A 25318-nucleotide genomic window follows, 5' to 3' on the forward strand; every position below is an offset into this window, starting at 1 on the left:
TTCCTAAATATGACTTGGAAAGGTAAAAATGCATTCCATTTTGAAAACAAGTTATATTTAGTAAATTTATGTCATGCATGTCAGAGATGGAGGCATGTTTTAATTTAGGAAAATATGCTATCACTGCTATTTATGTGTTACAATAACTTTGTAACGAAGATGGGAGATGGGAGACTTATGATTCTGATTAAATGCTTTTTCTAAAATAAAAACTGAATTGGCTTTGGTTAAAACACTGGGTATTTTAGAGATACTATTTACTGAAAACTCAATGATTAAATACAATGCTAAGATAAACCAAATCTAATATACATAGGTAATATAGATATGCAATCTCTTACTACTGCTAATGGTACCATTTTATCCATCTCCTGTAACTGTAAAAAGAAGAAATATCTCCTGACTAAATATGGCCACTCAGGAGTATTTGAAAATACCCCCAAAAAGTTTACTTTATACTATATAAAGACAATTGACTGAGGTAGGGACATTAGATTGTGAGGCCCTTTGATGGACATCTAGTGACATGACTTTCAACTTTGTAAATTGCTGTGTAATATGTCAGTGCTATACAAATACTGTGTAATAATAATTTGAGTTAACATTCTGGCGTACGAAAACTACATATATATATATATAGTAGTTAACCAGGACCATACAAAGACCAGACCAAGTACAAAACCTCCTCCATGGCTGATGGTAGCATCAAACTTTGGGTATGCTTTTCAATAGCAACAAGTTTTGTTGAATTCTAGTGAAAAACTGTATGATACCCAGAGGGGTTTAAAACCAAAGGTCAAGTTTTTTTAAGACAAAACTCAAACCACAATCTAATTGAAAATCTATAGTAAGAAGTAAAATAGCAATTTTCAAAGCATTAGAGACTTACCATAAAACCTTACAGCTGTAACTGCAGAAAAGGGTTTTTCACCCTGGAATATGGGTATTATTGTGGAAATATTTTGAACCATTAATGTTTTATGTATAAATAAAATGTACAAATCCAAAACAATTTCACCCTAATTGTGATTAATTATGGAAGGTTGGTTAGCACATTTCCACTCAGCTTAGAGGGTAGTCATAAAAGTGGACTCTGGAGGATTGTATTTTCTGCTGATGCATACATATACACATATCCTATGAGTGTGTAAAAGGCTTTGTAACGAACTGAACAAAGTATTCCCAAGCACACAATAAACCTTTTTGGAACCATTCCAGTTGTTAAAGGAGGAAGAAGAAGTGCATCCCTGTAATTTTATGTGTGGCCATTGGAGTTTACAAAATAAAACTTATGACACCATCTAAGCCACACGCAAATGAAATGTGGAAATTACCAAAAAAAAATCCTTCACAAAGCAAAACCACCCTACAAATTTATCATCCTAAGAATGCATCTACATTACAAGACAGAGCAAGGCTTGCCTATTGCAAACATAGCCTGACCACTGCTATCCAACCAAAATTAGATCACAATTTTGTGTCTTCAATAACGACTGGGATACAGTGCAGGTTATGACCTCCCCAGGTTTATAATGAGCCTTAGGTCTTTAGGTCTATCTAGACTGAGCAGTAGAAAATCCTCAGCCCTTACCTTCATACCTTTACTTGGATTATTGATTTATTTATAGATGAAACCAAAACTGTATGATAAGAACGTAACATAACGTGTCTATGGGTATCAGTATTGCTCAAACGTGTCCATGAGTACCAATAACAAGTAATATTTTTCAAAAGTATACAGTAGTACAGAGTATAAACAATAAATCAAGTTCAACCCATTTATGACTCAAATTTTCCAACATGAAAACTGACTTTATCAGTTTTCATCTAAATGCATAAAATAGTCTGCTGTGTAACAACTGTAATGGTGTTCATTATAGTCTCCATCTAAGGACTACATATACTGTGGGTGTATATATATATATATATTAATAATTCAAACACGCTTGTTTCACATGGACTTATTTTTAAATTGCTGACAAAAAGCACACATTTCAGCACCTTGATGGCAGAGTCAAAATACAAGGATAAAAATGAACAGCCCATTCAAAAACATCATACCATAAATAAGTTATTCATCATCAGTTGAGAAAATTCCTAAACAGTACTTTTTTTGTTACTGGATATCTTCAGTTTCATAGCCAGCATCATTCAAACCTGGACCCACCAAGACCGTTTTTTCTTCCTATCACCATGCTTCTTGTCAGCAGGAACTACAAGAGGCTGATACCAGGTCATATTTAAACTCAAAATCCGCCCCAAAAAATACACTTACCTTCAATCCTGCAGAGCAGATTGATTCATCTGAAGGTCTCTTTCATCTGGTCCGCATCCTCCTGGTCCGCTCTGGGCGCCGCCATCTTCGCCTCTTCTTCTGGGTTCTTCTTTCTAAGTCACCCGATCCAGTCGTGAGATCAGGTGACGAAGGTTGGAAAAAAACTTGTCGATCTCATTGCGCATGCGTAAGGTCAGCAATTTTTTTCCCTTTTCATGGGCATGCACAGAAAAAGCACCCAAGAGCCTCCCTGAATGCGTGGCATATGTATCCCTGGAGGCTTTGTGCTCCAATTCATTCTTTATCGAAAAAAAACCCCAAACATTAGAATTTTCACTTTACAATAAAGGGTTGTCTACCCTTTTATGTAAAGTGAACATTCTGAGTTTAGGTACGCTTTAAGGCTTGTTTACAAGGACAGTTTTGCAATGTTAGGAGGCTGCAGGGACTGGACTGCTATAAACCTACTAACCACCAGCCTTTATCTGCATGCTTTACAATCTGAGTGTTCAGATAGGCGAGTATCAGGTGTTCATTATGCACTTTTTCAGACAGCTCAGCAGCATTTTGTACTTGGTTGACCCTTGTTGAAGTGGAACAAACAAGTAAAACACGTGCCTAAACTTCTGTAAACACCTGTTTCATCCTACGGACAAAAAATACACATGGGTGTAGACAGGTGATTAGCAGTTTTAGAAGGTAAAATTGCACAAACTCACAAATGTCATAGAACAAGCCCTTACACTGCTTGATAAATAATATTTAATTATGTGTTAAAGGTTACACAGCTGCAAAAATTTGTGTCTTTTATATATGCCTAGAATTCAGGTTTAATGGGTTGCATTTAATTATATTATAATTAAGTATAAAGTTAAACTTTATGCGAAAACGTAATATTATATTTTTTAGATTTCCACAGCGTAATATAAAAAGAATACAACAAAACAAAATAACATTACAAATCAAGTTTTCTGCAGAGCATGAGTATTTTTATTTTTGACAAGTCGATTAGACTTGTTTCATGTCACTACCTTAAGGCATTATTGCACCTACTGTATGAATCTTAAGTGTATTTCTATGAACACATTTGAGGTGAGAAATGGGTGGATACAAAATTCCTTCAGTCGTGAACAAAAACTATAGCTTATAATAACCAGCCAACAAAAACAAAACTGTCTTAACTTATCAAAGTCCAAAGAAACAGCATTCCAGACCTACTGCTGGTGTTGCAAGTTTAGAACTGCCAAGCGTCGGTAATCAGTCAACATGAGAGAACTTCTGATTGAAGCATAGTAAATTTATAAGTCATCCTTTCAAGGAAATTATGATAGGATATTTAAATGGAGTTCATGTAAATGTTTTCATAAAAGAAACACATATAAATGCATTTCTTTACCCGAAAATGCATTGTATTATTTATTTATGGTTATCTACAGATCACAACAGATCAACTAAACATTTGGCATTTAAAACTTAAACAATTTTATTGATTTCATGTAATCTTTAACAAATAATAGTCCCCACAACAGTAATAATCTACTGAAATAATGAAAGCGTTATACCCATTTTTCAGTTGGTAGGAGGAGTTGGTAGCAATGAGGTTTTCATGGACATTTATTTTGTTTTCATGACTTTAATGAAATGTATTATTTCCAGAATTTTATGTCTTCTTGTCTAAGATGTAAAGGCACCAAACGGGTTATTTAAAGAGCTATACTGTACATTCAAAAGCAGCCATACAGCCTTTGTCAAATTTCCAAAGCCCCTTAGGTTCAAAACACTTTTCATACATATGGGATGCCGGCACATGTTGTCATCTACTTCTAGAGACAATGTACTCATTCATTTTAAACTACAGCAACACCTTAGTAAATACTTAATCACTCAACTCCAGGCTATGTGATTGCACTGATGTTCCATGTATGACGTATCCATGTTTAAAACTGAACTTATGGAACACCCTAAATCACAATCTCAGCTTTAACCTACCCCTGCAGCTACAGTCAATTAAAGCTTTTGAAAGAAAAAACATGTTCACCAAAAAATATGATAGCAATGTGTCTGGGTGCACCTGCTCCCCAAATACCATATAAATCAAATTTATTTAGTACTTTAACATCAAATATAACATCAGTAACTTATAACAACCAAACATAATTCACTTTTCCTTAACTAAAACAACCAAAAACAAAACATTTTTTCCCTCTACTGTGTCTCTCTAGGGTTACCTCTAAGTGTTCTGATTTTCTCATATGTCCCAAAGACATGGTAGGTAATTGGTTTTCCAAAAAATGGCCTTGGTGTAAGTAGGGGCATATGACTATGGTAGGGACATGAACTTGTGAGCTCCTCTAGGAGAAATTTAGTGACATTATTATGCTTAAAGTGCCATATATGCCATATATATATATATATATATATATATATACCAAATAAATACATGAAGATAATATTTCCCCTACGCCTGAATTCCTGCCCCCCATAGGAGTTTTGATCTCTTGTTTTATGTGTTTATGTGTTATTGTGTTGTCACATACATTGGAAATGTGCTTTCAATCTCTATTTTTTGCTGTATATGTTACACTTTCAACTGTTTCTTGTTCTCCATTTGTATACTGGTTGTATATCCTTTTTCCTCAATAAAAATATAGTTCAAGTAAATAATATTAATAACTTATGAAAACTAGGTGAACTGACACCCCTATTGAGTGTTTGCTGGCAAACTTGCATGAATGCCAGCCTTTTTATAAACATCTTAGGAACTAGTTTAGCCAATTAAAATCATACATTTCCAAATATTTACTCATGATTTATTTTCATCATTGGTTAAATGTATACAATGCTAGACTCTTAATTTCTTCTTTATTGATATTATCTCGTTATACCATGTTCAGGCTGTATAATCCTTTCCCAAATTCTACAAAATTTATTAAAAGTTGTTTAATATAAATTATAACTGCAATGAGAGTGCATACAGAAGTTACATTTGATTGGGGCTTAATAAAGTTTGCTTAAAACCTCTGTAATCAGTTTAAAAAAACCAAGCTTGTTATCACGCCTACACTCTGTAAAATGAGGTATACAAAGTAAGCTTTGTCTTTGCCAACATGTCTGACATCACCCTAGGGGAGATACAAAACCACAAATTAATTAGTGTGTCATGCATAACACACTTTTATTTGTTTTTCTGTTTGTTTTCTTTTGCCTGCTGTCCAAGATTTCTGAAACAGGAATGGTCCTAATTACTCAAAGTGTACATGTGCATACCCAAAAATATGCCCCACAATGGGTCAAAATGTCAAAAGTGAACTGTATTTTTCTGCACCTAAAATAAAAGAAAATTGTATTTGCAAATCCAAAAACTATCTTTATCCATAATAGAAATGGAATCATGTTTAGAGTTATGATGACTGTTGTCCCTTATATCTATGGACATTTACTTTAAGTCACAAAGATCTCTTTTTATTTATGCCAAAGGATTCATTTGGTGGTAACTTATTATGTAAGATGATCCCTGTAGCTGGTTTTAATTCAAATTGTGCAGAAGTAATCTGTTTAAGATATATTTGTCTGTTTAGCAAACAACATTTGACTTTCTAAATGAATAAACAGATGGTTTTGTTAAGAGCTATTGAAGCCAGACAAGGAATCTAAGGCAGGGAAATGTTATATCATTTGACACAAGATGTTAACAGGCTCACACATGTCTTAAAATGCCCATAGACTTTACTTAATTATCTCCAGGTTCTGCCTATTTCATCCTTTATGAATTGGTTACTCTGTAGACAAACCAGTCAATAGGTTTTATGGGAAAAGCCCAAAAGGTTATTAGGGATATATATTAACATTGGGGTGTCTTTGAAGAAACAAGTCACATGCAATCTAGAGAATCGCATACTTATTGCTTACAAAGATTGCTTACATTGTATTCATGAATGTAATTTTCCATTTTCCATATGCAGGTTAAGTGTATATATTTTTTTTCCTCATTTGCAGGGAGTCCTCACCTATCATAAAATGTATTAGTTCCAATTCTTTCCACAAAATAGGCAATGAACATTGCAATAGGTATCCTTTGCCTATTTGTTTAACTATCCAATGAACTACAATCATCATCAAGCCTTCTCTGACAGACCTGGCCTGCCCATAGACCTTTTGGCTATTTGCGCTCCTTAGTCATCTAGTTTCATGTATGTACATTACCTGGTGCAAGCTGCAAAATGAAAAAACAACAGTTCCAGCCTGAAACTTATCCTAATTGTCATAATTGACAGGAAGCTGCATTTCTTATTATTGACAGGCATACAAAAATGAAGCCAACAGCTAGAATTAGCTGAGCCCCACTATATGCCAGTACATAGCAATGTATAGATGTATAGCTGAGCCCCACTATACTTGTCAATTACATATATAAGATGGCCCAGCCAATCCAGCTGTCAGGTGATAACAACTGACAAGGTCAAGTGGCTTGATTGGCTAAAAGCCTTCCATACCTGTCAATGACAGGAAAGAATATAATTGTCTAGAAGGCTATCGCTATCATTAACATTTTACATTTTGTTTACATTTTTAATTCATAAGGGTCACCATTTTCCCAAAACCAAACTAATGCATTACCATTAACTGCAAATTTACTCTTTAAAGGCATCCCATCAAAAATAACATAATGCCCTATTTACTTCCTACTCCCTCCACAATAATAACTAATATTTATTAATATTTTATTGTCCCCTCCAACCCATCCCTTTCACATTGGCAAGAATGGCAAATGAACACCACACCTACAGCCTCCTGGGATACCGACATTGTATTTCCCAGGAGGTTCAATTCTATTCAGTCTAGAAATCATATGCGATCTCCGTCCATGCAAACACCTCAATCCGTGCATGCATTGCATTATAGGGGGGCTGGCTGTAAGGAAAAGGAAAAGGCAGCTGGCCTCTGATGACGTAGAAAAGAGAAATGACGGTGTGGGACTGGGCTTGAACAAGCAAAGTTGGGGATTAGATAAGTACAGCGCAGGATTGTATGGGCTGGTTAGTTTGATTGTTTTGTTTGTATCTGCAAAAATAATTAATATTTAAATAGGGGGCTGGGAACATTTTATATAGGGAGGTGGAAGGTCCTCCTTAATCAATGCAGTCTTAGTTTTTAGGTTTAAAGGTTTACACAGTCATAAAGTTGGTTAGGTAAAACATTCTTTCTTGCCTGTCCTTGACATATAAAGAGAGTGCCTTGACAGTAAATCAAAATCACATATCAAAGTATAAGTGAAAGTTTTATAGGTATGGAAGGGAATCCAAGTTTAAAAACTATGACCTTAACTCTCCCTGCATTGAAACATGTGCAACTCTCATTCTAGGCGGAACAGTTTTAGTTGTAATGGAAACAAAGCAGATCCACAAAGCACATTCATCACTATGAAAGTAAACACACAGCTTGTACACTCTACAGAATGTACACAACACAGCGAACATCAGGTCCCTGTGTCTACCAGATTTTAGAGGGCATTGCTGCTGCAGAGCCTGTGCTGCAGCTGATGTGTTTGTTCTCTCTATTGATTAGTACAAACCAAGGACATTAAAAAACTGCAGCTGAAACGCTGTTGTGCTCTGTGGGCAGGTCTGGCACAATTCATAATGCAGAGAAAAAATGGTGGGACAGGAGGACAAGCCTTCCCAATGCAGATGCTGCAAACCCCCCATTATCATCTCAGATGTTGTAAATAATAAAAAAATTATTCTTTTTTTTTATTGGCCTGTTTACATCTGTAAATGTAATAGTTAATTAAATTCTTTTTATATCCTAGTCATAACATCATGTACCATTGACATAACTGTTAAACTGCTAAGTGTAATTATTTCAGTCTGGGAGAACCAGCTAGACCCTCCTACATCATTTTGGTTTTATTGCTAACACTCAAGCTAATTTCACCTATTGCTTTAGGATATCTATTATTGTTAAACCGACTAAATATAAGTAATGTAAGATGAAGATTGCATTGTTTAGAAATCGTAAGGTACAAGCTAGAATTTCCCCTTTACACATGTTCTGACAGCCCTGGGTTTCAAGACAATGCCACATTTGTATTATTATTATTAGGTAAGTATGTACTATGGGCAAATTAGAGTCTTTAATTATGCTAAAATACAAAAGATGAAATGATCACCATAGCAATCAAAACCCCAACAGTATCTTTACCATATTTGAAAGGATTTTCAGGAGGAATTGTAAAGTTTTCCGATTACAGTCATATAACTGTCGAAATTAAGTAGTACTTAAAAAAATAATCCTCTTTACCTTTTAAACTCAGCCTGAGGTAGCGTCACCTTTCAAAAATGCAGTGATCATTGCTGTTATTAATAGGTCCATGCTTAAAAGCATCTGTCTTTGTTCTCTAATTGAGCTTAAGAAAAGTTGGACAAGTTCAGTTGTATTTAGTATCATTTTTTAATTGTGTTATTTATATTAAAAAGGTTTGGATAATACAGTACAAGTGTGCCTATTCCACATTCTTATCAAACAAAATGACCTAAAACATACAAACATTAGGCTACTTAAGGTTTTTCTAAAGCAAATCATTTTTTCCAAGTTTGTTTGGTTGAACTGCATACATATTATTGTCATTATTATTTAAAGCCTCTCTCAAGGGAACTCAAGGTAGAAACGAGTAGCAATGCTTCTTTGGTCTGATGTATGCATATCTCACTCCCACAACTATATATTTGGGATCACAGCAACTGTACGCCATAAATAACATTCCCTTTAAAGTTACCCTCACCATTGCATTGGGTATTTTAACTGTTCCTTAGGCTATATACACACGTGCAAAAATTATCATTGGAAACGAACAACTAACGACCAATCGTCCGATAATCGCCAGATATTGCTTGAAGTTCAGCTTTAAACATTGACAGCACAGTTCTGTTGATTATCTACCCTCGTGGAGCCTATTTGCTCACCCTTTTACCATCTCAGCAAGGTGGAGCAGAGTGCACCATGATTCTGGCCAGGAAATAGAAGGTCCTTAGAATGCAGGGCTGGATAGCATTAGAGTACTTTTAGAATACAAGGACAGATGCAGTTCCTGGACAGCACTCCCCTTCCCTTAATCAGCACTCTTCTTCCAGTGCAAATAATGTAACTGAATGGCTACCCAGCCCTTTGCTCTCTCTAGTTCCTCTATAAAGGATTCAGATAAGCATTACCACTGGCAGCATGACCAGTAAATAACAACTTGATGTTAGCTACTAAAGCCAGTGTTGTGATCATTCTCTGCATTGTTTTAAGCTAAATGCCAAATGAAAAACAAGTAACAGGTTAATTGTGTCTAATTTATGGTCCCATGGCCTCCTTTTGCAGTTTAGTTAATTTCTTGTGGGAAAAGTTAAACAATTTACTAAATGATGCACAACACTTACAATGAAATATATAATTCATTATCAGCAAGAGCTTGTAGATAAGACTATAGTTAACATTAAATGTTTCCTAGTTGTGCTTACCACAGGGATATAGTGTCAGAGAATGCAGAGGTGGGCTACATTATGCTTATTAGGCAAATGGCAGCTAGGAGACTGAGAACAGCTGCTACTTAATAGCACAGCAAACTTGTCTTGTACGTCTGTTGCTGCTGTCGTATATCGGTGGCATCATAAGATGTATCATCAATACCAAATGCAAGATGTTGTGAAGAGCAAATCAAAATGGGCAATACAGCTGCTTAAAAAAAAACAATGATAGTGTGCAGAATAAGTATTGGTTAGAAAAAAAACAATACCGTTTGGAAGCCTTATGCAGCTTTTTGGAAATCTGTGAAGCATCTTCAACATTCTTTAAAAGAATAAGTAAAAATGACTGTCATTAACTACTACTACTAGTTTGACTTTCTAAATGCCATTTGACTTATAAGTCACAAGTACTTCACTAGAAGAGGTGGACATGCAACCATTCTTTCAAAGGAACACTTAATTTAAGAGGTCATGCATTGTAAAGGTCCTCCCCCCCAAAACAAAAGAAAATGCAGAGGACAAAGACCCCAGCTATTGGAACTGTCTGTGGTCTCTCTTCTAACTGACCTTTTCCCAATTACTGACTTATCATGCCTTGTTCCACGTTATCACTAAAAAAGACTGTTAATGTCAACAATTTGCTATGTTCAATTAAATAAACCTACTTAATATTCTGTGCAATGCTTCCTCATTTTTTTCTGATTCCTTTTTACATACTAACAAAACATTTCTCTGGGAATACCTAGAGCTGAAATGCATTTATAAGACTGCCTACAATGTAGAACATTTGCTTGACCCAAGCCATTGGCAAAGATGCCAGGGGTTTATTGGCAAAGCAATGGTTAATACATCTGATGTTAACCTTTGCTGCTAATTGCTGAGTCTTTTTATAGCACAGCTAACTGCTGTGACTTAATTCTACACAGGGTGCAGGAAGGAAAGCTGTTACTACATATTCATGCATGATTTATTTCTTGTTTCATATGTAAATGCTACGTTAACCACTATAAATAAAATACAATACTTTATAGCAATTTGATTAGCCTCACCTAATGTCTGGCTACTATATCAAAACTTTAATTCTCTAAATATTGTATGGCAATTGTCAAAACAGTCTCTAAATAAACTTAGCTAATGATGAAAACTATGGCACTGGCCTCCACCAAAGTGATTATTACATTGAAGTGAAATAAAAAACTACTGACCTATATACATAAATCACATATTGTGTGACTAGAGACAGCATATGTGTAGCATATTAGATTAATTTCAAAACAGTATTGCAATGCTCTGTTCACTTAGACTATGATGTAGAAGTTAATTAAGCGGATGCTTAACCACAGTGGTGCCTTGCTGTGATATAATGATATTAGATAAAAAATCATTCATGTATGATTTTCATTTTTACCTGATCAGATCAAGCAAACCTCGCATAAAAGTATTCAAACCTGCAATATTAATAAAAATCTAGGACTGCTTTGGTGCTTGCATGTACCTTTACACCTCTTTTGTGAGTGTTTCAGGAACCTCCAAACCTAAAGCACTTTAAAATGGAAACACATTAATCCTAATGTAATGGCAGATTTACCCATTCAAACTTTACAAGCCTCACTACTGGTTACTAAGCCCATGTGTAATGACCAATTGCTAGGGTTTCATGGAGATAGGACCATCATTTTCAAGAAACAAAAAATTTGCATATCTGAGGGTTTTGAACAGAGGAGATGTTACAATGTGCCTTTATTGTTGCAGCTTTAAATACTTTATTGCGAAAAAGTCAATTGAATCTGTACAAATGTATTCTAAATAATCCCGTACATACCCTTAAACTCATATCTGGCCAGCCAGTGATCCTCTCTATAGGACATGGTCTATGCCAATTTGGGCTGCTCCAGTCCTCCTGCTTGGAGGTTTCTGCAAAACACCGACCATCGATCTGCAGAGCTGTAAAATGATGGTTTCTAATTGAGAACCCTGAGCCTATATATGATGCAGCTTGTAGAGGAGCCTAACATAATGGAGAAAAAATTACTTGCAGGGCTGGAGGTAGGTAGCTTTGCTAAGTCTGAGCTGGTGTATGCCGCAGCCAATGGAAGAGGTGGAAGTCAACAAAACTATTATTTTAAAATGAATTTAAACACAATAGCTTTCTTAGATTGCATTGATTCCAAAGCTGGTGTTTTCACAGCTTTAATACAGGGAATTAGCATCCTAATTTGTATTAATCTTCATCATAGCAACCTCTTGCATTGACATTGAGAAGCACTGACAAAAATAGGTTCAGTTTATTTTATACACAATATATAATGGCACTAAAATGTAGATAGTGTATACATTATGATGAAATGTGCTTTGTAAGATAGTATTTCAGACTGAAGTTTCATGTAATTCTGTTGACATTGATCTGCTCCCATTTATATGACCAAGCTTTGTTAAAGTGTAGAAATATAGTTTATTTACTGACCCTATATAATGGTAATAGGGCAAATGCCAGATTGAGTACTCTGTCCTGAATCTTTCTAATTTTTTGCAATAATTTGTTATAACCTAATAATTAGAACTCAGAATACTCTTAAAACCATAGTCATACATACAATGTTTTCTGACAAATGATATCTTCAGATTAAACCACATCATTTGTAAGGTGTTTTTGCATTAAGTGCCATGTATTTGGCAGTAATATGTTTGTATAAATGATCACGGAGGAAGTCTTTAAAGCACTGTTTTAACTGCATCTCATTTTCAAAATGTACTGTTAATTAAACATTAACCATCAATTGAGTCTGGGTACATAACGGATTCAATTTAGGCTGTCATAGTGCAGCTTAAGTGGTTATAAAGCTTAAAACGCAGCATTCTGATACTGGCACAGTACCAGCTAAGAAAGATATTTTAATAGGTGACATAATACATGTTTAATTAAACATTTTCTTGAATGCAATTACTATTTTTACCCCTGAGACTTTAGTTAAGAATAAAGTCCAGAAGAGCCGACTACATAAAGCAGCACTCCATATATATACTAGACATGATTTTGAATGGACAAAAGGGAACATTTTAATAATTAGGAAAGCATAAGGTCCTGAAAAACTTAATATAAATAGCTTTCATTGTGTTCAATTTCCAGTACAAGCCTGATCTTGCAGTTTCTAGAATGTTATAATGTTTACTGATGAAGCGCATGGAGAAAGGAAAACCTCTATGCATAATAGAAGCTATTTGGGAGCTCCCTCTTAATAAAAGAAAACAAGCAAACAACATAGTAAGCTTGTATTTAGCAGTCATTTCTATAGGGTATCATCCTGCAACATGCTTAGAGACAATTAGAAACAATTAATTGTAATAGGGATTATATAAAAATCTGACTGGTTAGTTTTATTGTGCATGTCTGGGCAAAATAGGGAAAACAGCAAACCTGACATTCAGCAAACATTTCATGATGAAGAATCAACCACTGTCACATGGACTTGGAAGATGTAAGATTTGCTGCTTCATAAATAGGTCCCTTTGTTTCTTTAAGAAAAAAATTCAATTTCAATCAGTTGTTATCTTGCACGCATTTTCCCCTTACAGACTATAGAGCAACCATTTTTAACTTTATGGTTGCTCTATAGGTGTTTTGTATATATATAAATATATATTTATGTGTGTGTTTTATATATATATATATATATATATATATATATATATATATATATACAGTGCTCAACCCAGAATTTTTTTTAAGCTGGGTGTGAAGAAATTTTAGGCGGGTGGCAGTCCCTGTATTGAAGAAATTTTAGGCGGGTGGCAGTCCCTGTATTGTGACCCAACTCATCAGTAACCATCCAAAAACAGCCAGGTGGTTACTGAAACGTGCCGGGTGGTGCACCCTGCTAAAAGAGGCTGGGAAAAACACTGATATATATATTGTTTTGCCCAGCTATACACCTTTATGTATTACAAATATGGTATTATTTGATTTAATTATTTAATTAAACACTCCTGAGAGATTAAGTAAGGAAATAGTCCAGCTCAGCTGGCTATAAAAACAGCACTCCATGCTTACAAAGGTCCAGTCATAGCTAGTTCTCTTTACGTTGATACAAAGGGTAATTTCCTTGATTTTAACCCAAGAACATAAAACACACCCCGCCCTATAAGATGAAATAGTTTGCAAATGCTGTCTGACTAAACTGCTAGAGACTCTTCTATCTAAATGAATGTGTCTGGTTTCTAGGCTTAGACTAATAAATGTGCTATCATCTCAGCTTACAGTGATCTGCACTTTAGGTTAATAGAACTAGAACTCTGCATTTGTGGCTTAACATAATTTTATTTTAGTCTTTGCTCTATGTATAGCCTATTGATCTACTCACAGTTATGCTAATGTAGATATCACTGCTTTAGAGTGTTTCCTGGTGATTGGATAGGTAAATAAAAGCAAAATTTTCAGACATTTGTTCATATGTAAAACAAAGTCTGGCATCAGGATCAATTCAATTTTATTTTAGTTCACCTGAAAAATACCAATCTGGGGCTTATAGATGTGTAAATAGCTGTCAAATATGCAGTCTTCTATGGTGCTACCAGTCCATATAGTGATAAACATGGGTCCGGTGTTGTAAAGACTCTAAGCTAAAACTCTTGAAACCCCAGTCTACTGCTAAAGCTCAAAGGCATTACTCCATCTATAGAGCAGGTAGTGAATAATAAGGAAGGGATATATGCAAATTATTTGCCCCATTACAGTAGATGAGCTAGATGCCCACTGACCTAAATGAACTGTTATAAGGGTTTTTTAGACATTTTAGACAGAAGGGTGGGTGTTGCCTGTGGATGCTCTGCCTCTTATAAGTGTCTCTGTCATACTCTAATCCCCAAAGTGAATCAACCTCAATAGAGTCGAATCCCTTAAAGAATACAAATATTCTCGCACCTTGCCAGGGATATTCCATTTAGGTTAGTAAATGAGGTGAAGCTTTGCTGACTTCAACCATCCAATCATGTGCAAGAAGAAATCAGTTTTTTTTTCCTTACATGATTTTGGGTATTCTTTACAAAGTGAACTATCAATTCATTCACTAAGCTAAGTGAAATATCCCTTGAAATGTGAGGGTATGTGAACAGCCTAAATTCCTTAACTAAATCAGCCCCAATATCTCCAAACACAGAAAGGCAGTTCACTTACCAAGGTGAATTATCCCCCTTGCAGAGAATAATTAAATTAGCTTAGTGAATGGGGGGGGTTCCCTTTATAAAGAATATCCAATCACATTCCAAGAACTATAGATTTTTACTTGAGAGTGATTGGATAGTTGAAGTCAGCAGGGATTTACCCTATTCACAATTCTAATTGAAATATCTCTTGCATAGCGAATATGAAAAGTGAACAGCCTAAATTTCTTTAGTAAATAAAACTAATTCTGTTTTTGCAGAACTAACCTATTTCTCTCCCTGCACCTTTTACAAAATCCATTTATTAAAAAAAACCTTATGATTCTGTTGTTATTTGTTGAAGTTCTTTTACTTTGTTTTGGTTTGTCTTTTCTATTTTGTATTATGTCTTCAAAAACCCAATAAAACTTGAAAAAAAAGAACGTATGAATATGTAAAAAACATTAAAAATTACTATGCAGCCTGGACTTGAAACTTGAAATTTGCAACCTAGTTTACTACGTACATTAAACTGAACTGTACATAAATTTGTTATAAGGTCATCTTTTATATATGAAATATAGCTGACTGTTTAAGGTTTTTAGATGAGAAAAGTAAAAAAAAAAGAAAGGTGGTAACATAGAAAACCACAAATCCTAAATAATATATTGTGTTACATATGCTTAATAATAGATTTACCAAGTAGAAACAGGAAATTTGCTATGACATTGAGGTAGAAAGTGAATAGTCACAGCAAAGTTGGTGCATTGATCTTTATTTGCTGTCTATAAATAGGTCTGAATTGCAGTCAGTTCTTACCTGCTTTAAAGCAGTGAAAGGATCTTGAAACAGCAAACAATTTGGAAGGGGGAGTAGCAAGTATTTTTCCCTTGACAATTCTGAGCACTAACTTATATATGAACCATGTTTGAACCTTCATACATTTTTAAATGTATCTATTCAGTGCTTTGAAATCAGGATGCATTTGTGTCTGAGATTGAGAGCGGTTGCTATAGTAACTTCTTTCCTTGCTAACTGCCCACTGAATTCAGAATACAGTATGCCTTTTTCAATAATTACTCTGCTACAGCTATTGTATACTCTCCAACCTTCTACGCAGCAAAGAGGCAAATATGCTGGGGATCATCAGATAAATAATCTTCCTTGTTTTTTGAATAATACTATACGAAAGAGTCAAACATAAAATATATAAATGAAAAAACTATACAACCCGAGCCCTAATTTGCAAGGATGGATACAGTATATCATAATGTAAGCGAATGCTTGCAGCTCAGCTGCCATGGTATAACTATCCAAATGTACTAAATCTGGACACATTTAGCATTTTAGTCTGTAATTTCAAGGTTCAACCACCACCTTCATGCACAAATAAAAGCATTTTCAGATGCCATTTTTCAACCTCTGGACTAGATCCTGCATTCACTGATACTGATCCAAGCAATTGCCTGTGCCTGTCAACCACCTGTCAATCTATATACAAACACTAACATGTAGTAAGCCAGGTATATGTGGTTGAGCAGTGGTAGGCAGATCACTTGACAACTGTCCATGTTTTTATTTTATAACCAATATTTATCATCATTTGTTTTATTATTTATTTGAATTTGTATATCACCAAACATATTACACCGCACTTTACAAAGTCCATTGTCATGTACTAACTGTCCCTCTAAGGCTCCCACAATCTAATGTCCCTATTATAGTCATATGTTTCTCACAGTCTAAGGGCAATTTTCAGGAGAAGCCAAATAACCAAACTGTATGTTTTTGGGATGTGGGAAGAAACCGGAGTGCCCAAGGAAAAACATTCTTTTGTTAGAAAAACAAACTCGCAGTTAGTGTCAGGTGCTACAAAGACAAGAGTGCTACCTGCTGAGCCAACCATGCTGCCCATATAATAATAATAGGTTTATTATTATTATAATTATTATTAATAAGTATTAATAAGTAATATAATATAAAATATTATGGTTATGGTACTTTAAAAAGTATATTTTTTTTTTTGTATGTTTTTTTTTTATGGCTCAGCCAGCTCATCTGGCCACTCAACAATGACAGTGTACTATATATATATATATATATATTTATATATATCTAAGGTTAAAATAGATTCAATTCCAGTTGGAATCAACTCTTCTGGGAGCCATCCAACCACCACTATTGTTTATTTTAGGCATTCAATGTGTGCTTCCTAACTATAGTAAGCACATCTTGATTATGGAACAACTCAGAAAGGGGAGGGAAAAGAAGCACAGCAGGCCAATCCAGAAATAAACAAACTGATAGGAGTTGAAAGCAGCATGACAATGAGACAAGCTGAACACTTAGGCTACATACACACGTGCAATAATTATCGTTAGAATACCAACAATTAACAACAGATCAGCGGTTATTAAAATTTTTTTGAGCGATCGTATTGTGCACAATTCTGTACATGCTGTTATGATACAATCGTTCAAATATAATCCACCAATAATGTACACACTCTAGATACGATCATTTGAACAATGCAGGAAGTGACATGAACCGGAGAAAGTGTACCCAGAACAATCCACAATCTCTGAACGACCGTACACACAATAGATAGTGAACGATCGTCTTCCAATCAGATCCATGGGGGCGGTCATTCGTTCCCAGCGACATTCCTCATTCATTGTCGTTCACTTTTTTGTTAACAATTATCAGACGATTGATCATTATTTGTTCGTTTCTATTAATAATTATATATTATACGTATGTACATAACCTTAGATGCATATGTTTTGGGATGAAGAGGAGACTCATAAGTAAAACTAGAGGATATGTATTTATGTGATCCATACACGCTGGAAAATCTTGTGTGAGTGGGAATACTTCTAATGCTTTGAAAGAGCTAATTAGTCACCCTTCATTCAGGGCACGTATGACAAATTGAAAGTAGATGAGTCTTTTGGGTCATTTGGTCTTTTGGTCAGTTAATGTATATAAATGAGCTATACTTAAAACCTTTCCTGAACAGCAGACTTTTGCAAATAGCAATAAAAGCACTTTCACCTTCCATTTCCTAATGACACCAGCTGTGCAGTTAGTTCACACAATACCCTGAAGTACATTTTTGTTCTATTCAATAATATGACCAGCTGTCCATAAGTCAAACTTAGAACTTCAACTATGTATTCCTGAAACCTACCTGCTTCACTGGAAGGGTGTATGAAGTCATTCTACCATAGTAATGTAAGCCCTTATAATGTTTAAAAAATTTAATTGTGTAACACTGGAAAAAGGCTCTGTATTTGTCAGTTATAATTCAACCTGGCTGTATTTCTAAATCATAATTATATAAAAAAACAGATAACCCATTTAAAGCAGTCTATATCACCCGATCCCACGCCTGCTCAGGGCAAGATCAGGTGATGTAGCCAGAAGAAGGAAGAAGATGGCGGTGCCAGACGTTTCCTCTGTGCTGGGACGAAGAAGTTCCAGGACAGCGCTGAACGAATCGAGGACAGCTCTGGAGGGATAGAGGACTGCAGAAGTAAAGGTAAGTGTGTTTTTTTTTTTTAAACACAGTTTAACGTGTAACGTGTATCGATGTATTCCCCACAGTGCTGTGCAGTATGACATTCTGTTGATTATATAGAAATAATTGTAAGCTAAGGTTGAACTTTGGAAAATTCTGTAATAATTTTGACTATAATACTGAAAATACTCTTACTTCCCAATGGCCGACAGAGAAGTATCTCTGCTTCTCAGTTATATTAAGTCACACTGTACATCTGGTGTTGTGAACATGATAGCTTAAAACAAACTTTTGTCCAGGCTGTGAGTCTCTGGCGTAAGCTGTACACTTTCTATCTCTTTTCTTCCTTTTACAGACTACATAGTCTGTTTAAGTGATAATAGGAAAAAAATCAGATAGATCACAAGAATGATAAAAAGTCTCATGGTTACAATTATGTTCTCTCCAGCAAAAAATGAGAAGATAGGAATACTAGGAAAAATAAATCTTATGAACAAAAAATGCAAGATGGTATCATGTCAAGAAAGAAAATTAAAAAAAAAAACAATATTAAACATACACACTGGTGTACAGAAAACTAAAGGATTATTGCTGCAAAACAATAAAACATCATAATATTGTCCAAGCTGTTACTCAGATTATTTCACCCTAAAGCCATTTGCCTTAATTTACAATGTTCTTTTTGTTACCCTGCCTTTGAAAACCAACAAACAAATTGAAAAATAAAATGTGAAAAATACTTATTTGTGTCTGTTGAGGATCATTGTTGAGTGGGTCATGGCTACATGCCCACACTTTGCTCTAGGGCTTATTGAGCCATTAGATTCTTCTTGAACCTGGAGATCTCAAACAAAATAGCAATGCACAGTGTGTTTATGCATGTGAATAATATCTAAATATTCTTTCAGGTAGATATACATCTACAATTGGGAGCTTTGAATCAAATTGGAATACTTATACCACTGGTAATGATAAATAAAATTGTAAAATGTTGATATCCATGATAGGAATGCACTCCTTACAGCAAACAGATATTGTAATAGTGGAAAGGTGCTTGAAATGACAACCATAAATGGTGCTGTATAGAACTCATGTAAACAGAACACAAAGTCATCATCTTTAATATTAAATTTTAAATAAAATAAATTACTAATCACAACACTAATATGTAGGAAAATTTAATTATTAAAGCATTATAAACCTTGCAAATTGTTTCTGAGAAAGAACCAGGCTTTTTTGCCAATTTACTGTAGTAATGTGTTTAATTGAAAATGCACCACTTTTGTTATTATATCCTCAGCGTCATTTGAATTATAGTGCTAGACATTAAATTAGACTCAGACAAACTGTTGCTCCTATTTCTTGTAGTTAATTGATACTAAATTCAAGAGACATGCCTTGCATCATCATTCCACAAACCTGGAGATCTTCCAAAGAGAATGGCAGCACCTGTTAATCTTGCTGAATGGTAAATGTCTTGTGTTTTCCCCCTCCCATAGTTACTGTTGTAAATGCAGTCATTGGAGTTTCTGTATCTCTGTTTTATAAACTTAGTTAGACTAGGGAGTTGATGTATTTGTCTATCTGCTGATTTTAGCATTTGGTAATGTATAATCCATACTTAGCTCTTTAATTTATTTTTGGAGTCATTTAAAAAGCACTGCAAATCCTTATTGAAACAATGAATACAGTAGATAGATATATAGATAGGTAAAAATAAGATAATAAAATGAGATAGAACAGCTACTGTACTAAGTCAGAACCTGTATCAATGACAAACACAACTTTATATGATATTTATCTTTTGCCTCTAACAGATCCAATATTGTTGAACTGTTTGTTTCCATCAAAATCTGATACCAAGGACACCAAGGGCACCAGGACACTCCTGGTTGAATTACCTTTGGCCTCTTGAGACCTGTGCCACAGTGAAGCTTCAGGAAGCATTTAAAAAAAGAGTTTTTCCAATATCCAACTGATTGCCTGATTTTGTAGACAGGACTATTTTAATAGTAAGTACAACTTTTTTTAAAGAAACAGAAAAGCACAGAACATTGAAACGTCAAAACATCGAATTGTAATGACTGCAATAATAGCCATGAAATCTGTAGACTGTCTGTCTTAAGGTTTGTACAGCAACCATTGTAATATTTACACGGGGTGACTGGGAGATATTTCAAACACTGTTCATTATAAACACAGTATATCTACATATGTCACACGACTGGAGGATGATCTAGAGCAGCGGTCGCCAACCGGTGGTCTACGAGAAAATTTTGGTGGTCTGCAGCTCTGGCTGCTGCGCCCCCGAGCAGAGTCAGGAGAATGACAAGAGCCGGTAAATTTAGTGGTCCGTTGGCCCGAAAAGGTTGGCAACCACTGATCTAGAGCACTTTATCTGTACTAAACACATACCTAAAACAATCAGTTCAGTAATCAATCAAAGCAAGTGAGATTATGACAAAACAAAATTGTAAAGAGAACTGTTTAAATGTTCTTAGCTCTAATTATTGGCTAGGTACTCGTTATACATCCAATAAAAAGATTGGGACCAATACTTACAAACATAGGTGTTATAAACTAAGGACACCACTACAGCTAGCACTGTATGGGTCTCTTTGTCCCCCTATCTTCTAAAAATAAGGACATATATTGAGGCAGGTGAGAAATGGTAAGGGCAATAAGATGCAGGAGAGTTGGTCATTTACACTGTGCACAATCTTGTACCACTGTTTAGCCTTTATTCATGTGAAGTGTAAATGACCAACTCTCCTGCACCTTATTGCCCTTACCATTGCTCACCTGCCTCAACATATGTCCTTATTTTCAGAAGATATGGGGACCCATAATTAACATTCTTTATTACATGCACTTTCATTAATGTAATTTAATATAGGTATAATGCTAATTATATGTGAAGCTTCAGAATAAACAAACAAAAACACACAACACCTTTAGGGTTCCCATTTATAGGCCGTAAATCACGTTGCACACACACAATGCACTTTTCTGTAGTACTGTAATGAAACCTGTGCGTTTTTATGCTTCATTTCTGTCTACAGGAATATATCTAAATGAACAGTTCTAACAGATCTTTAAGGATCGCCCTGACTACAAATATAAACTCACTCTTTAGCATGCTGAAGGTTGTAATAAACATAGATTGTAATACCTATAGATATATCAGTTTCGTGATAACTCAAGGCCGAAGTCCAATTAACAGTTTTTGTTAATTAAAACTATATATTTTAATTTATTAACCCCAGACACTCCAACAGGCTTAGGAAAAGTGTACTGGTCCAGGTTTAAAAAAGAATGAAGATGCTTATAATATTTTCTGTAAAAACAAACAACAATGCATTGCTATATACAAGAGCAGAAAACTTTGTTAGATAGCAGCAATAAAAATGCTTTAGCAATTTATTAACAGCAAATGCAATACTAAGCAGTATAAATTATTATTTGTCCATACCCATTAAGAAAAGATTGGAGCAAGAAAAGCAATTAGGCATTTGTCAGATATGTTAGAAAAGCAATATGCAAACATGTAAGTGAAATATCTTTTATATGAGTAATAAGTCAGAATGCCATCTAGCTAATTCAGAGATCAACTGTCTAGGTAAACAGACAGACCTCTGATACACCTGGAGGCACCTTTTGGCAAACTTCTTGACATATGTTTTGCAAGGAGCAAGAGTAGACTGTGAAATAAGGAACTGTCACTCAGGAGAGAGTTGTGTACATTCCTGAGTATACAATGCTCCAATTAATTGACCATGGACAGCTGAGACCTGGAAAAGCTTCAGTGCTTCGGGATATATAACTAGCAAATTGTATCTCATATGCTGAATGGTGCATGCCAAAGTTCAGGATGGAAGATGTTTTAAAGGAAAGAAATGTTTAAACACAGTTTGGAATTTGGAGAAGTGTGAATATTTGTATTTAAACCTTAACTAGCTCCAATAAAACATGAAGCTATGTCTATAGAACAGTGCAATATTTATTTTATGAGATTCAAGCATTCAAGGGAAAGAACATGTTATTGCACCAAAGATGTTGAAGATTATTACAACTCTTTACATGGACAATAATATCCACCCTCCAAGAGATAGGTCTGAAGGCTTAGTGCACATTTATGGCCAGTTAGTGATCTGGGACAAAGTGGAGATGTGTTGTACTGGTAAAAATGTTATTTGTTTGTGTTATCAGGGATTTCAAAGGACCTTTCATAGGTGACACCAATGTAACACCAAATATTCCTACAGTGGTCCTATTAACTGCTAAAACAGTTGTACTCCCCAACTGTGAGGCTGTTTATCCTGGTCATTTAAGTACTAGCAGAGAGATTCTAAATGCAAGGCTTATGCATAAAGCTGGGGTCGGGGTTTTTCCAAAAGCATTGAAAATATTTCACTATAAAAAGATAACAGCTAAAAAATGATTGGTTCATATAAGTTGTCCATTACCTTTGCTTTTTGCATCAAAAAATAAGATTGTACAAACACTACAGAATACAAAGAGCTGCACATGGGTAGAACACCAAACAATAACCATCAAAAAGAGTTAACCAAAGACCATAGAATGGAAAAAACTATATACCTTTGTGTTTTCAAAGTTTCAGATTGCAACATCAAAATAAATTGTAATCAGAATTAGAGACAACCTTAAGAGAAGGATATTGGTAAATGGCAGTATTTCCTACCTTTTAATCCAAACTTGGAGTGTCTTCCAAACTTTAGGATGACTAGCATTATAACCAAACCAGTGCATACCAATGCTGCAATACCAACCACCACATACACCTGCAACACAAAAATACAACACATTCAACATTTTCACAATTGCAGAACAATTGAATCCCTAATTATCTAATTGTGTTTTTCAAATCATTAAATCACAATCCTAATTATATATAAATCTTGTTTAAATAAAAAAAAGTTGGCTGATCACTCTATAAGATTCATTACAATTCTTGGAGACAACTTTTAAATATTTACCTAAGGGTGCTCTCATAAATGAGATGATAGCGCATAATGCATAAGCCTAAAACATCTCTAAGTATACTTCTACACAGAAGAAATAAAAGCAGGGGTAGCCACACAGGGAAGTACAAAATTTACAATTGCCCGAAGGCCCAGACCCTCCTCAGCCACCACAGACCCCAACGAGGGTTTAATTCAATTCTGCAGATTGACCAACTGTTAGCTATGTTCTCCACTGAGTAGGAGTAAAGTCTAAATGCCCTTTCTGTAGCCTGGGTTGTAAAACTTCCTTTTACTTCTCTTTTCCTGCAACCAACTACATAAAAAAACAATGGCGACTGGTAAATACATTTTTTCTAGGTTTAATAGGAGACAGCAATGAGCCTTGAGAAGGCTTTTGAGAGTTGCTGGACGGTGTATATCTAGATCACCATACTGCATTCAATAAGAAGTGGAATGGACAGATGAACTACTGCAATACCTGGATAAAAATATGAACTACCATGCAGGTAGACTGTGTTCTCTACTGTATATACCCACAGTAGTCGCCACTTGTTTACGGTGGTGAACATTGCCCATCTCTGCCATGCCTGCTTTGAAACACGCCAATAGAATTTCTAGCCTGTTTAGGATTTGGCTTTGGCAAAGGAAAGGGGTTTAGAGTCTGCTGCAAGGCATGGCAAGTACCTTTATGGTTTCTAACCTAAGCTGTGAAAGAGGAAAAATGGCATTATCTGATATATGATGCTCTGTGACACTTTTTAAAGCTATATAGTAATACCAGCCCTACTGGTAAATTAAAACTTTTTTTTGCATACACGTACTGTAATGCTGTCTTCATTCCCTTCATTGGAGACGTCTGTAGAAGTGACTCCATTGCTATTGTCTGTGCTGGTCCCCCCAATATCGTTAGAAGTGGTCTCGTAATCTTAAAATAGAGAGAGAGGAAAAGTTACTGTTAGAAAACAATAATGATTAAAAACTGCCGTATGGTTGGCAAAATCAGTTATAGTGGATAGAAAAATGAACTGTATTGTTCATGGCACTGTACATACTATATATGTATTTCACATTCAAAAGGTAAACTAAAATGAATTCATAGATTATTTCATTTTCAGCCTGACACACAAATATTATGGAGATTGAGAATATCTAATGAGTCTTGTAAAAACAGTTTGTAAATTTTAAACTAGTGATGGAGGGTAGGAAACTCAATAGTGTGGTACTCGACATGCAAAAATATAATTATTATGATGGATATTTTATGTATACCCATCCTGACTATTGTTTAATTTTGTTTCCCTTCCTTACTTTCTGAGTCATCTCTATTGGCATCCTTTGCTTTGCTGATACTGCCAAAATCAAACAGATTGCCTACAACAAGAAAAAGTAGTGACCACTAATTGGAAGTAACTAGTAACTGGTACATTTTAATCTAGGGGAAGAGATTATTACCATTACAATGTAAAAGCCAAAAAATAATAAAAAACTGTTCATTATTAAAAATATATTGCACTGTGTAGGATAAATGTTAATGTTTCCCTGTGTGCATAGAAATGAAAGATAACACCAGTTTACATAATACATTTTATCTGATATTATACATTTCATGACACATCTGCAAGAACTTTGCTTAATGTTATGTGCTCAATTTACAACACACAAGTCTGAACAGCACTGAAAGGGAGGAATTAAAAAAAACAATAATCTTTTATGTCCTGATACAAATGGAAAACTGTAAATCATTATGCTTTAATGTCATGATGCATTTATATAATTTATTCCACTGTGTCTATGAGAAAGTAGTTTGGCAACAGGCTAGGTTCCGAGTGTAATCAGAGAAAATGTAGACTTTTTCTGAGTCAAAAGCATGAATTAAAGTACAGTGGATGGCTTT

The 25318-nt window shown here is 34.9% G+C and overlaps 1 protein-coding gene across 3 annotated transcripts in view; it reads right to left on the bottom strand.

The window, feature by feature from the left end:
- The window catches only part of NTRK2 (neurotrophic receptor tyrosine kinase 2), a 143744-nt gene that overhangs the window by 80796 nt on the left and 37630 nt on the right, over positions 1 to 25318 (bottom strand). For all 3 annotated transcript variants that reach the window (XM_072404084.1, XM_072404083.1, XM_072404085.1), the window contains 2 exons: positions 24246 to 24349; positions 23142 to 23241 (listed from right to left, as the gene is read on the bottom strand). In XM_072404084.1, the coding sequence (XP_072260185.1) occupies positions 23142 to 23241; positions 24246 to 24349 (204 nt within the window). The remainder of the gene's footprint in view (positions 1 to 23141; positions 23242 to 24245; positions 24350 to 25318) is intronic.

Source organism: Pyxicephalus adspersus, chromosome 3 (genome assembly GCF_032062135.1).
Source record: "Pyxicephalus adspersus chromosome 3, UCB_Pads_2.0, whole genome shotgun sequence".
Taxonomy (NCBI): Eukaryota; Metazoa; Chordata; class Amphibia; order Anura; family Pyxicephalidae; genus Pyxicephalus; species Pyxicephalus adspersus.